Here is a 15,495-nt window from a genome sequence, read left to right on the forward strand (position 1 = left end):
GTCTCTGGGCTAAGTTCGAAATGTATGTTTTTGTTGTTTATTAGACATGAACTTTGCTCTCGCTTGGTTTTCAGTGGGTATCAGTGGTATTTAGCTGTTTTTTTATTTTCTTTTTTTAGAGTTTGTATGTTTATTTTTTTTCTTATGTTTCTCCCCGCATTCCTGGCCGTAGAGCCTTGCGGCAGGTAAATAATGACCTATTCGTTTTTATTGTATTAATTTATTGTTAAATTAATCGAATAAATCTGTCTATTTACAATTTTTCTTTTTATTTCTGTTTTTAGGTTAAAAGTCCGTTTTAAAAATCTGGTTACTTTTTGGCTTCAAAAGTGATAAATCATGCATTTTCCCTTTGGAATTTTCTAGACGAAAAAGCAATTATATGACTTTCATTACATATGAAGAGATGTAATGGTAATTGAAAGCTGAAAAAGTTATTAAATTTCAGGTTCACTGGAAGTAATCCAGACATGATGTATGATATGATGGATGATGATATGTTCCCATCAGGAAAGCCTGCGAAACGACGAATACAGAATTATTCACTTGGGTATGTAATAAGTGTAGTACTTCTTCAACCTGTTGTAGCAAAAAGGAGTATTTCAATTTTCTGATTGTTTCCCTTAGTAATTTGAAGAAGTTAACATCATTCTTTTGTCGATAAGTGGTGTTACACTGCTGGTGTGATTTTACGCGAACGTGCATGTTTTTGCAACTTACGACAAAATTCTACTGACGAATGAATTCCTTTGTCTTTGATGCTAGGTGTGTAGAAAATAGAGCAACAATAATGGAATTAATTAAGAAACTTGCATTAGTCTCCCTTTGCAAATATGTATTCTATATGTATGTATTCTAAGAAGCCCAACTATTTTATTTTCTATTTAATCTCAATTTTGTAGGTTATTGGCTTATTTGAACACTTGTGTGTTTTTCACACACCAGACGTGCACTACTGACCTTGCATTAGAATTTTGAGGGATAATTTTCATCCAAGAGCCGCTCTTATAAATGATGGTATTCACCCTCGCCCCGTCCATAAACACACCTTTTGTTTTTGAAAAGTTCCTATACTCTCCTAAAACATGCTGTTTACACCCGCGTCAACTCTGCTTATCTATTTGTCTGCTTTGTTTAGATTCTTTGATCAATTCATTTTCAAATCAACAATGAGAATTTCTCTGTTAAACTTAAACATAATTTTTCTTTTTCACCATTATAAATATTTCTTAATATTATAAATATTTCGTATCCAAAGAGCGGTTGTGTGTAAAATTTACACTGAAATACCCACTGTTCGCCACAATTTGAATGGTGGGAAATGTCATGTAAATGCTCTGCTCCATCCCCGTCATAGGTTCAACCTATACTGTGGCACCACCTCCAATGCTGAGAATTACTAAAAGGTGCTTCGGCTCCGTTCCCCACCCATGAAAGGCACTGGCCTTCGGATCTCTTGGCCTTGATTGGGATAGCCACCTGAATGGGGCCTTTATCTCATTTAACAAGTCTCGCATCAGACCCATCGCTGAGTATGGATGCCCGCTGTATGCTTGTGCTCTGAAAGGTTGTTGGTACCGCTCCAAAATATCGAAAATAGGGCTGATAGGGCAGGTTTAGTCGTTCCCTGTGTCTCTCTCGAGTCTGTTAGTGAGAGATCCGATGTAGCGCTGATGGCTATTTTCTACAAGCTCTTAAATTCAACTCTTTCCCATAAGTTTTCTCCGATTGTTCCCCAATTATCGAACCGATAAAACGGACACGAAGTCACACAGCTCTGTCTAATTATCTTAAGGCTGGCAAGCTGAGAACAGAGTACTTGAAGATAAGCTTCATTCGACATTGCACTTCAAACTGGAAAATTCTTCCTTGGGAATTTATCCCTAAAAGTTTAACTATGACTCTTTCAAAAGAAGACTCAACAGTCATCTAAACCCTCAATAAAACACTAGCGGGAAATCAAATGTATAATGATACCTTGCGTCGTGAATATAGGAATCAAAAAAAAATTCTTGGCTGTGACCCTGAGTAGAGAAATATCCTAATTTAGTAAAATAGTGCAAACTGATTGCTTATCTAGAGATTATGATCTAATAATATGCTGTTACTTAAATGCAGAATAGGGCTGCCTTGGAATTTTTTTTGCAACTACGGGTGTATTTTATTTTCAGGCCCAAACAAAAACAGCTAATCACAGAAGAAAAAGTTGCAGAAACGCTTGGATCCCTCAGCCTTGAAGACCAGGATGAGGTAACTGAAAATTTTTTTACTTCTTATAAATCTATAAAGATCCTAATGCTTATTGACAAAGAATGTGGGGAACTCAAGCGCTTTAAAACAAGAAATATTAGGAAATTAAAACTACTAACCCAACATATAGTAAACCATTACATACCAGAACTAAAAATATTCAAAGTAAGCTTAATTGTAATTCATTATAATTTTGATCCAAATTGATTTTCAAAATTTATCTGAATCCGCGCAGAACATAGGCTAGTAAAAAAAAAAAAAAAACAGATTTATCTTTTGGGACCTCTCAGTGAATGTTTTTTTTTTTTTCATCTTTGTCCAGTAATCCATTTGATAAAATTGCAGGGTAATGCTAGGTCGGTATTTTTTGTTGCTTTTTTCAGTATCGTACATGAGTTTCTCCTTTTATATGTTTCCCATATTCATCACTTATTAATACAAAGCTTTTCGTGAAATGGTCGTGTAGGAATTAGAAGCCATTAAATCTTGGGAAATTTATTCCATGATTGTAGTGCAAATGCTGATTAAAATTTGTATGTTGAAAAAAGAAAAAAAAAACATTTGGAGCAGTTCGATAGTGGCCCTTTCTGTACAACTCCACCTTTGTGGCGCAAACATGAGATTTATCCAGAGCTTCTAAAATAAGAAATTCTTAATGTTTCTGTTATCTTCAGCAAGGGTACTGGCTTCCAAATCTTAAGGCTCCAAACCATTGTTTTTTACGAGCTGGAATTGGTCTTCGTTCCAATTGGATGTAGTTTCCTTGCTTGTGGTAGGTGTTCTTTTGAGGTTTGCTATTTAAGATGGACCATTAAATATATATATATACGATGATTCGTTTAGAAATTGTATTCAGAAAATAATAGTGGTTATTAATCGCCTTATGAGCTCTGCTCTCTGTCGAGACATAATATTGTTTTTGTATTTTTTAAGTTGAATAAAGAAAAGTTAAAGTTGAATCGATGAGTTTGTATTTTTTGCCTGACTACGGAATGTTCATTTAAACAACCATATTCTGCATGGGATGGGTAATCAATCACCACTGTAATTATCTGACTTCATCTGATTTTCAATACTAATCACCGGCTCTAAAGTTTTTTCTTAATGTATAGCTGTTAATTTTTCCACGACTGAGATGTAGATATTCAAGCAAGTAAAACTTGTAGGATAACCAAAAAAAAACGATTAAAACACAAGCTACAATATATATCAAGCCGCTTATGAATATATGGTATATATATTCCGCCAATTAATCAGATATTACGGGAAACTGTCCCTACTGTGCTGCGGAAACAACACTTTGGTTTTGTTTTGTCTTTTTTTTTCTTTTGACTTCAGTTTATTGCTGAAAAGTGACAAGGGCCTAGCTTTGGCGGTCTTAGCGGAAAATATACCTTTGGAGGGACCGATGGATATGATAAAACCTTTCAAAATTTGTAAGTAGCAAAGAAACAAATTTAAAACTAGACTCATGTAGCTCATGCAACATTAAGCATATCAGCGATCTTAGGTCAGCTTCACCTGAAAAGAGTTGCAGAGTTTCTTTCCCCGCTACTCTTCACGATGCTGATCCCCGCAAAAACCAGATTCACGTTGCTGATGCGACTTTAAGTGTTTCAGCCACCTTAGATCGGCTTCACTGGCAAAGAGTTGCAGGACCAGCACTCTGGATTTATTTCTTTACGTAGAAAAAACTAGATTCACGTTGCTGATGCAACTTTAAGCGTTTCAGCCACCTTAGGTCAGCTTCACTGGCAAAGAGTTGCAGGACCAGCACTTTGGACTTATTTCTTTACGTAGATTTTTTCTCTTTAAACAAAAATTAATGACTCATTCCTTCAAGACAGTTTTCTAAACACGCTGTTTCTGCTTAAAACCAACTTTATCCCCTATTTCCCAACCCCATGTCAATTGTGTTACTTTCACACGCTTCAGTTAATTAAACTAATGAACTATTACTTTACCCCATAAAATAAAACCTATCCACAATTTTCTTCTTTGTTGTTTCAAAACATGAAACAGGCGCGCTATAGCAATGTTACTTTGCCTCAAATCACAGCGCTTTTTATTTGTTAGCAACATATTTGACGGTAAGAACAGTTTCCTTCTGTTTGGCACCGACTGATTGCCATATGGATGCTGCTAGTAATTGGGAAACTTTATCATTGCATTGCAGTTTTCATTTATAATCGTCGCGCAACGACCCGGAAGAGGACAAATTTACTAGCGTAAAATGTATCGGAACTTATGAAAGGTAAACTAATTATCACATTTACATAGCCCTTCACATCTTGAAGATGAACATGCGTTATGATTCTTGTTTACAGGTCACTCTCAGGGATAGAGGAGAAATCCATGAACTACAAAACTTAAGGCCTGGACTGTAGAGGAAAAAGATCTGTAATTTCCCGTCTTTAGTCTCCTCAACGGTAGCTACCTACCAGGCAAATTGCAATCAAATCAGTAAACTCAAATAGGGAACTACGGAAAATAGCTGGCAACCTTCCCTCTGTGACATCTGATTAAAAGAGGACTAACTTAAGCTGCTCAGGGGAATTTTTGCTGTTGAATAAAAAGCTCGATTTTAAAGTAAGCACTATTTTCAAATTGAAGCTAGATTAGGCTCCCAGGCCTACTTCCGATACATTTTCATGGAAAAATAAGTAGAGTTCCCAGGGGTCTAAAAGTGTTGTCAAATATACTTTCATAAGCGATTTCTATTTGTCATTACAGTCGAGATTATTTTATTTTCTGTGTTTGGGAATGAGGCAAAGGGATAGTACAACGTGTGTAAGCTTGCCATCTTGCTAGTTTCTTAATAATGTTGTCGGAAACCGGACCCATAGTAAGAAATGTAATTTGAATGAAGAAAATTCAGTTTCTTTTAACGCATAAAAGAGCCAAAGCCAAGCTGGCACACAGTAACAAGATAAGGAAAGAAATCTAAAAAAAAAAGAAAAAAAAGGTGGCAATGGCCAGTAGCAAGAAAACAGAAGACAACAATCACTACAAATATTTCGCTGGTATAAAATTAGGCATCTTTGTGTTGTAGGAGATTGAAGTATCATACCAGAGTAAGATAAAGGCTAAAGAAATTAATTTGCGTACGTGTTTGAATTCAGAATGTCTGCCAATCCTAAACTTTCTTGGTTCTAACTCCATGTTGTATTGAATTTAAAACGCCACTTAAAGCTACTTCAGACAGGAAGACCTTCTGATGTTCGCCTACTGGACATGTTTCCGATCGTAAGGCGAGAGCCAGTATCGTGTAACAGATATTGGTGCCAGACAGTGTTTCCACTTTAAGGATTTTCCCCTTAGAATGCAGATTTTTGAGGTCGCCTACGTGTGAGCTTTTATTCAGGAATCTGGGATTTCTACAAGTTTTTTTTACCAATAATTTCATATTGTTATTCTCCTTAACCTTTATCTTACCCTGCTAGGATAACTCAACCTGCCAAAGACACAAAAAAGTAGTAAAAGAAATAAAAAACGTTGAAATAAATGATATACGATAATCTATAGCATCATTCCGCTTATATTTTGGAATATACTTAGGTAGAATATTCCAAAATGTCTTCTAATCTTCGTATTTTTTTTGTCATACTTCCATCTTGGCTGCCGAAGCCAAAAGTGAGAAAGGGGATTTTCCGGGGGAGTTGTTCGTGGAGCGAATTTCTGGGGGGAAGGGTAATTGGCCTGGAACCTGTTTAACGGCAGAAATAAAATCAGATAATGACTCTATGAAGAAACAAGCTATATCCAGATTCGGTTCAAAAACTAGGCAAGTTGAAACTCTGTGCAAAGATTAGCTGGACACAAAAATAAGCCGTAACCTCCCCCCAGCATTGTCACCCCGGTCCTTCAAATAACACCCTTCCCCATCCTCCCAATGCCATTTTCTTTTTAGCAAAAAGGTTGACAAGTTACACCTTAGAACTGGAACCATGGCAAAATTCACACTCTGTATGTTTAGAAGACCAAAGTTGACACCTGGCCTCTCTAAAAAACCTTCCCTGTAGCTCAATTACCAACGTATTTATAAAAAGGTTGGCTTGTGGTACTTTTTTTGAGCCGAAACCATAAAACGATTTTCAATTAATAGGATTTGCAGCAAAAAGCTGACGGGCTCCCCTATAATCCTCCCTTTCCTCCTTCCAAACAGTATTATGCGGTCATGACCCACCTTATCTGAAGTAGAATTGTGCGTTGTGAAGCGTTGTTTGAGGCAATAAACAGGCCCATGGCCACTTTAACAACCACTTGCTCCTCCAAGCACCAACTTAACAACGGAAAGGTTCGTAGACTGCCCCCTGTCTGAATCCTAATTATGCAAAGATGTTGAATCTCTATATGAATTGAGAACTAAATTGAACGATTGGCCCCTCTACTTCGCCTCCCCCTCCATATCCACTACTAGCTTTTAATAAAAACGTAAGCCTGTGGTATTTCGTTTGAACCAGTCTCATACTCTGATTTTGAATAGGAGGCACAAAGCGGGCATGTTATCCTTCCAAAAAGAAATCATTACTTCCCCTCACTCTTTCTCTATATTTCAGTTTTTCCCGAAAATGCAGGCATGTTGCAACTTATTTGAAGCTAAATTACGTAAAGAATTTCAATCTAAATTGCTTGATATATAAAATAGGCCGATAGCCCCTTCAACATCTCCTAGCCCCTGCCTTACTGGCTTTCTAACAGAAAGGTAGGCATGTCGTACCTTCCTAGAATCGGAATCAGACAAGGATTTTCAGTCTGTAGGATTTGAGAGCCAACGTGGTCCAGAAGCTTCTCCAATGTCCCAGCCAACTTCTTAGCATAAAGGTACGCATGTTTCACATTGTCTAAACTGGAATGTTTGCCGTCAGGGCTTTGGGGCAAGTACTTTGGGCTAAGGAGACAGAGGGAGGGTTGTCAGCTATTTTCCGTAGTTCTCTATTTGAGTTTACTGATGTGATTGCAGGTACCTACCGTTGAGGAGACTAAAGACGGGAAATTATAGATCTTTTACCTCTACAGTCCAGGCGTTAAGTTTTGTAGTTCGTGGATTTCTCCTCTATCCCTGAGAGTGACATGTAATCAAGAATCATAACGCATGTTTTTATCTTCAACATGTGAAGGGCTATGTAAATATTAGAATTAGTTTACCTTTCACAAGTTCCGATACATTTTACGCTAGTAAATTTGTCCTCTTCCAGGTCGTTGCGTGACGATTATAAATGAAAACTGTAATGCAATGATATAGTTTTCCAATTATTAGCAATACCCATATGGCAGTCGGTCGGTGCTAGTGTTAGACAGAAGTAAGCCGTCAACTATGTTGCAAACAAATAAAAGGCGTTGTGATTTGAGGCAAAGTAACATTTTGCCATAGCGTGCATTTCCATAACGTGCCTGTTTCATGTTTTGAAACAACAAAGAAAAAAGTTGTGCTAGGTTTTATTTTATGGGATAAAGTAATAGGTCATAAGTTTAAATAAATGAAACATGAAAAACTAATAAAACTGACACGGGGTCGGGAAACAGGGATAAAGTTGGTTTTAAGCAGAAACAGCGTGTTTAGAAAACTGTCTTGAAGGAATGAGTCATTAATTTTTGTTTTAAGAGAAAAAATCTACGTGAAGAAATAAGTCCAAAGTGCTGGTCCTGCAACTCTTTGCCAGTGAAGCTGACCTAAGATGGCTGAAACGCTTAAAGTTGCATCAGCAACGTGAATCTAGTTTTTAATTTGTTTTGTTGCTACTTCAAATTTAACTGGTATTACCACAGCAAGAATCTGCAGGATACCCTATATGTAACTTTCTGTGTACTATTCCTACTTAAGTACTATTCCTTTCTGTGCAGTACTACTGTGTACTATGACAAGCTTTTACATACATTTTTACGGCTGCACCACAGTTGGTCTGAGTCAAAACTGAAATGAAAAACCACTGGACACACCAGCACGGACTGAGTTGAAATAGTTTTGAAAATTAATGAATGTACAGATCCCAAATATATTTAAAGAAAAAAAAATTAGAAAAAATATGGAGGGCTATGCTAACATAAAAAAATATCAGATTAACTTTAACTTATCTAATTCTTAACATTTCAAATAGTGCAGGTAGATTACAGAATACAAGTAAATTCAATTTAAATTAATATCGTTCTTGTTTGTTCTCCCCCTCCCCTCTATCTCTCTCTCTCTCTCTCTTCCTCACTCTTTCTGTCTTCTTCCTTCCCTCCTTTCTTTCCTCTCCTAAGTAAGTTTTTTAGGTGTTTTGTATGGCATTGATCTGTGAATATGTGTATCAACTGCAGAAGTCTATTTTTTTTATCAATCAAACGTTATAATTAAAATAGATATGAATTAAAACCAATCCATCGTTTTTTAGGTATATTTGCCTGGATCTAGTATAGATGTTAGTCCAAAATTGGTTTTGTCAGAAGAACTCAAGCGGTTTCAAGAACAGGAAGAAGAAATTGTTCCAAAGTCAATTCTAAGGTCACAGTAAGTGATTTTAACCTTATATTTTCTACCCCTAGCAGAAAATTTTTTGTATATTTTATTTCTAATCTTATTTTATTTTCTGTATTTTCTACTCAGTGTATTTTTTGTACTCTTTTCTACCTCTACTCTTTGTATCTTTAACATGGTGAAAGATAGTGATATATTTTCTTACCGCTTCATATATCTCAATACCAAAGAGCCTTTTGGACAACAAAAATAAAAAGGAAAGAAAAAGTCTAACACATGCTTTTTTAGTGAGTAACATAGAAAGTATACTTTTCCCTCTTCCTTTAAGACCAAAAATCGAAGCCCATCCCCCCCCCCCCCCTAAAAAAAGAAAACTTCTGGATATGTCTGCTCATCGTCTATCTGTGGAACACAACAGATTAGATTTGCCAAAATTCTTTTTTCAGTTTTGTATATTTTTGACTGGCTGATAGTTACCGACACATTCCAAGCACATAGGCAGAGATATGTCATGAATGGGTTTAAGATATGCGGCATAAAGTTTCAATTATTCCTTATTTTGCAAATATAATTTCTAACATTGCGAAATAAATTTTTGGTGAAAAACAATCCGAAAAGAAACTAGAAAATCTTCTTACGGAATTAACACATTGTGCAAGTGGCAACTGGAGAAATTTTAGCCAATAGCGAATTAATTATTTGATGAGTCCCCCTATTTTATTTTTGTCATTAGTAATAATAAAACAATTGCATAAAGGTACATAGTGGAAAGGAAACTAAAAAAAAGGTTCGTTTGATTTCATAGGTTTTACATTTAAAATGTGCCTTTGGTCATATAATTTTACTTCAAAACCTGTTTACTAGTAATAATAGTGAAGAAAAGGTGGAAATAAAAGGAAATAATCTGTACGGAGGCAGTGGGGCATCCGAGATTTTTTTTAGGGGGGGGGGGGGGGTTGCTGGCTGTAATTTTGATGACTGTCTTTTGCTTGATAGATTCGTATAAATTGAAGCCTATGAAAGGTGACCGATCAGGAAAACCAAAAGCAAGTTAACTAGAGATGCATTCGAGAAGGAAACTATGTAAATAACTAGAAATGAGAAAGGAATGTAAACTTTTAGTTAACAATAAAAGATGAACCAAAATTAAATTTCTGGTAGCTGACAGTGTCTAAAGCGATGAAATTAAAAAAAGACATAATGGATGTTATCGTTGGTGCAGTAAAAGCGATTGCTGCGCTATATATCCTCAAACTTCACTTTTTAACGAATAATTTTATTCAGGACGACTGATTTCTACCTGATTCTTTTCATCGATTTTTGAGCTGAATCGCAAATAATTGACCTTCACCCTTCTTTGTTATAACCTGCTGGTTTTCAAAATTTAATTACATCCATGCTTTAATTCCTCTAGTGATTTAATCGTTGAAAAGTGCAATTCGACATATTAACCCATGTAATTCATTCGGTAGGAGTAAAAAGATACAACTTTGGGCAAGGTTTATGCGAGATAATTTCTACCCGGGGTCTGGGGCTCATAATTCAACAGATTTATTATCTCCTTGTTCATTATGTTCAGATTTGGATTTTTTATGTTTGTCTAAAATACATTCCGAATAAATGAATCTACATACACTGGTTAGGGAGGAGGAAGGGATTTTCACCCCTTTTTCAATCGTGCTCTGAACATTTCTTTTTTTCATCTTTTAGAGAGAGGCCTAATAATGCGCTTGTACTATGGAAACCACCTGGTGGAGACGTTATAAATCTAATACGAGCATCCAATCTTCAAATACAAAATGATGAAGAACTATCAGAAATAGATAATAATAACTCAATGTTGCCTGATCTCAATCAATCAAGACCGTAAGTTTATTCTTTTATTTTGTTTTTATCAACCAAGTTCAACCAAAAATTATGATTCTCACTTTCTTGGGCTAAAATGAGAAAATGGTTGAGATGGCTAGGACACAATCTGTGGATGAAGGATGACATATTTCCAAAGATCGTCGTTGTTAGCAAACCCTCTAGGACTAAATAGAAAGCAGGTCGTCCCAGAATGGGATGTGAGGACGTCTTAAAAAAAGAAGTAATGAAAATGGGAACCTCTTGGGAGGTTATAAAGGAGGAAGTTTGAGTAAATTGTGATGAAGAGGAGCGCATGTAGCTGTATTGGCCTCACGTGTCTTGATACTACAGTGAGTTGTTAGTATTAGTAGTAGTAGTAAGTCCAGAGGAATTGCTGGTTTTACCAAGTTGGATAAGTGTTTCAATAGTTTATAAGTAATAAGCTCCCAACCTTTCTATTAACAGACATTGGCTGTGGTTGCCCCTAGTCAGATAAACAGGGGTTCATTCCACTTTGCTGCAGAGCATGTGGGTATTCGTTGCCGCAAGGTACTGGCCACTTTCACTACAAGAAAATTATAAAGCCATTGACACTTTCTTTCCCTATGAATCAACATGGCCCTATGTCAATTCTTGGCTTTTATATAGGCTAGAAACTCATTTGGTGGGTAGTTATTTGTTTGCCCAAGACAACTGACATTTCGTCAAATGAATGACAAAACTTTAAGAGCAGTAAACTAGTAAAAATTATGAGACTTTGAAATAATTTCTGAAACATTGCCTTTTCATTTATGAATAACGAATGACCCTTTTGATTGAGCCATTGAAAAAAAAAATTAAATACCTTTTCAATTTGGCTTTGCATTTGGAAGCCTTTAGAAACAGGAAAAAAAGAAAAGAGAAAAGTTAGGCTAAACGGTTAAAACATTTCAAAACTGTTCTGAAAAAAAAACTAAAATAATATCTTTTTATGTTACATTCTTGTTAGGTTTTACCTGTTTAGTCTAGTTTTTCTTCCTCTTTTTTTTATAAGGATTTCCGTAAGTGAAAATGAAATATTCGGGCATTTTTACCTCGAATGAATGAATGATTTCATTTCCCATCAAACTAACAACAGATGCAACAGAAAAACAATAAAAAAAAACGTGAGAGTAATATTAATAAGCAAGTATATTCTTTATTTGTGTCCTACCAATGTTTCTTTTGTTCATAAATTTCCTTCGAATATACTTGAAGCTTGAAATGTGTATTTAATTTTTTCCAGCTATATTCTTGCTTAGGATGGAAAAAGGTCCAGATTTTTTTTTTTTCTTTTTTTTGAAAATTGACACCCTGATATTTTTGTGACTGAAAAAACGATCGAGATAGATCAAGAGTTTGAGAAAATTTGTTTAGAGCCTTAGTAAAAAAAAAAGAAAAGAAGGTCACAAAAGACTGAACAGCTAAAGAAAAAGCATGGAACACGAAACAGCAAACATCATCTGTGATTGATAAACTGGAAGGAGGAATTATTTTTTTCTTTGTATTTATAACTGATAAATAATAAATGAATTGCAAACGAAATTATAATTTAAAACTAATGAGTAACATGATAATTATGCTATTGAATTGCAAACGAAGTTGTAGCTTAAAACTAAAGATTAACATGATAAATATGCTATTGTGTAGTTTAGATATTTCAGGAACTACAATGGAATAAGGAGCATGTTATTCTAGCGTCTGTAAAGGATAAACAAGAAGGAGGGATTGAATTCACGTCAGGATTTCTAATGTGTGATTTAGTGATTTCAGAGAGCAAAGGAACATTTCTGGTCGGTACTGAGTTTTATTACAAGGAAAAATATAACGACTGGGACAAGCTGGGAAAGAAATGTTTTTGGTATTTATGACGTCATTAAAAATTACACTTGATTTTTAATGTATCCGAACATCTAAAGCAAAAGGCATCGAAAAATGTCTGAGGCAATTAAGCACGAAAATGAAGCGCAACAAGATCTTCGGCTAGAAAACATGCGACAACATGCATCACAACGAATCCCAAATGAAAATAATGGACAAAAGACAAGTGACAATAAAAATAAATGCAAAAGATAAGGGATGATCACGTCGAATCGTAAATGAAATCTGCGGCTAGAGTTGCAGCAGCAGAAATTTTGAAAGAAAAAAGATTCATACAATTCAAATGAAAATAATATACCGAAAAACCTGCGTTTAGACGACAAGCTTCTGGGATGATCACGTCGAGCTGTAAATGAAGTCTGTGGGTAGAAGAGGGGCAACAGTGAGAATCACAACGAGTCCCAAGAGAAATATAATTTCTCTACTTTCTCTAGTATCTTGTATTGATCCTGCCAGTTTTCGGTTTACAATAATACAATCAATAAGGTTAGCTGTCTTACCATCTTGTAAATACCATTTTAACTTATGGCCCGTTTTATAATCAAATATTATATTGATTTTAACTAGCTTTTTATGAATAATGGCTGAATATCATTTTAACTTATGGCCCATTTTATGATCAAATACTGTATTGATTCTAGCTAGCTGGTTATGCCTACAAATTGCAACTGTCTGTAACCATTAGCGTTTTATTTACCTACACCAAATTTGCCTAGTCTGGGATCTATCCCTGTTTCTATTGACCTGGGAATTCAAGTCTCCTAACAAAAACATTTCTACAATATTTTTACCTGGGGTCCTGTCTTGGCTCCTGTAGCCGGAAGTATCATTCATCCAAGTCACTACTATCTCCATTAGTCGGTTCTGCAGTTTTACTACCATAACTGATACCCTGCACTTTTTAGTCATAAAATGAGCCACTAGCATTCTTTTGTTAATATCTTTCCAAAATAAACAAAACTTAGCAGCTTCCTTATTCGTCATGAGTCCTTCTCCCTGTCTATGCATCCCATCCTTCCTGCTTGAGTAAATAAATGCTATATTACCTAGTTTCATGTTTTCTACCCGTGGAATGTGAGTTTCTGAAAGGCCTGATAAGTCCAATTCGAAGTGTCTGAATTTGTCGGTCAATGTGCCGATACGATAGTTGTTTAACTTTATAATATTTGAAGTTGCAATTTTTGATATTCTTTAAATTATGGAAATATTTTGGCTTTGATAAAAGTAATAGTCCCAGAGCCAGTTCAGGACGGGGTCCAACACATTTTTCCAAGTCTACACGAAGCGCTTAAGCCGGCTTAGAATCGGAGAGCAAGAAATCCATTGGACCTCCTGTTGAATCGAGGCTTTATGCAATCCTGAGTCTTGGCCACAGCAGGGTTTTCCACCCTTGGTGATGTTGTTCATATTGAATCAACACGATTCAAAATCTTGCACAGACAATCTTAAGCCTGTTACCTCCGAATCATTATATATCCAAGACTACAAATAATATGCTATTACAGAGAGGAAGCCCATAATAGATACCTTAACTAGGAAGGTAAAAAAATTCATCAAAACAGACGAAACCCAGACAGATTATCCATTTATCAGAATCCAGTACAAATGCTGTGTCGTTTACCAGGATATAATATCCCCGAGGAGTGCCTTCCTTAAGGTCATCCTGCTCCGTTGTTAGCAGTCAAGTTTAGTCTAGGTGAACTCGTGAAAGGTCTACCATGATGCAACTATGAAGCCACGCAAGTAAGATTTCCCTGTTCGGGGTAGGGACGGAGAAAGGAGCTTATGATGGTGCAGAAATCCCAAACCTTCTCACAACATTGGGGTAGATCCTTTTATACCCGGTTTATCCTCTTCAGGACGTTGGTCAAGATACAAATGTGTATATGTTTCTACTAGTATAAAGCAGAAAAGCTATCGCTGTCTTGACTATTTAGCAAATCTCAATTGTAATATTTCCTTTACTTTGGCTAGTTCAACTCGGCTCATTTCCTCAACAAAAATCTTATAGGGAAATTAAATAAAAAAAAGTATATTTTTTTTGCTTTTTGATTGTCATTAAAGGTCAGTGAGTTTTTCTAACTAAAGCCTTTTTCTGACCTTCAGCTGAAGGCAAACAAAATGCTTATCAAAAGCTCCAAATCATAACTGATTATACATTTAAGAAGAGGATGTTTGACGCTGTTAGGGAAAAAGAAAAACTCTTAATTGAGAACAAAACAAGTTTTAGGAAGTCAGATCAGTCAGCTGTGTGTCTATTGTTGGAATAGGTGGATTATAGCTATCGCTTTGATTGAAAGCATCACATAACGTATTTTGGCTTACCATAACAAACACAGTTCACAGACATCACAGAGGTGTTTAGTCTTATGTTTGGTGTTTAGTTTCGTCATGTACTTTATTGTTAGTCTGATTGTATATTCTTCTGTTTGCGTTGCTAATGACGACTCTTAGATATGAAGCCGAAATATTGGCTTAGTAAAATTATCACTGTTTTAGAATAATGCCTTGTTGTTTTAACTTTTATTTTTTGTACCAACAAAATTTGCAAGAGCAAGCCAACTCACGATTTATTCTTTTTTTAAAAAATTAAAACACATAATGAAACAGAGTAAATTAGCTATAGACCTCGCCAGAGACATGTTATAATTATCTCCATGTTTTAATTAAATTTATTTTTGACCAAATAGTCAAGGTGTTCAGAAGTGAGATGGACAGAGAAAGTAATATTTATTTGATAAAACTTAAATTTATCCTATATTTTTAGTCGACATGGAAGGCATTGGGAAGAAGGAGATGAAATGGTTGATTGAGAAAGAAACTTGCGTTTACCATTTATGGCGTGCATTTCCTGTTCAGTCCATCATTCAATTGGTTTTCAGATTTAAAAACGGTTTTTGACAGATTATATGCGTTTTTTTTTTTTTTACCGTAAATACTTATTCATTTTCTAGGTTAGACCTTTTTCATAAAGCTAGGCTTCCTAAGTTTGATATTTGTGTGATTAATTTATTGATAAATAAAATAGACTTAAAGCGAAA

General features: G+C 35.5%; 1 protein-coding gene across 1 annotated transcript; it reads left to right on the top strand.

The window, feature by feature from the left end:
• Positions 1–424: 424 nt before the first annotated feature.
• LOC136039810 (uncharacterized) lies at positions 425–15,495 on the top strand. The gene is made up of 5 exons (XM_065723711.1): positions 425–550; positions 2,172–2,250; positions 8,625–8,740; positions 10,418–10,573; positions 15,222–15,495. The coding sequence occupies exons 1-5, from the start codon at positions 471–473 to the stop codon at positions 15,265–15,267; spliced, it is 477 nt and encodes a 158-aa protein (XP_065579783.1). The 5' UTR covers positions 425–470; the 3' UTR covers positions 15,268–15,495.

This window comes from Artemia franciscana, chromosome 20, assembly GCF_032884065.1.
Source record: "Artemia franciscana chromosome 20, ASM3288406v1, whole genome shotgun sequence".
NCBI lineage: Eukaryota > Metazoa > Arthropoda > Branchiopoda > Anostraca > Artemiidae > Artemia > Artemia franciscana.

Coding starts and splice junctions, on each gene's coding strand:
- LOC136039810 (XM_065723711.1), top strand. CDS start 471: ATGATGTATGATATGATGGATGATGATATGTTCCCATCAGGAAAGCCT. Junction 2,251..8,624: donor GCCTTGAAGACCAGGATGAG/GTAACTGAAAAT, acceptor ATCGTTTTTTAG/GTATATTTGCCTGGATCTAG. Junction 8,741..10,417: donor AAGTCAATTCTAAGGTCACA/GTAAGTGATTTT, acceptor TTCATCTTTTAG/AGAGAGGCCTAATAATGCGC.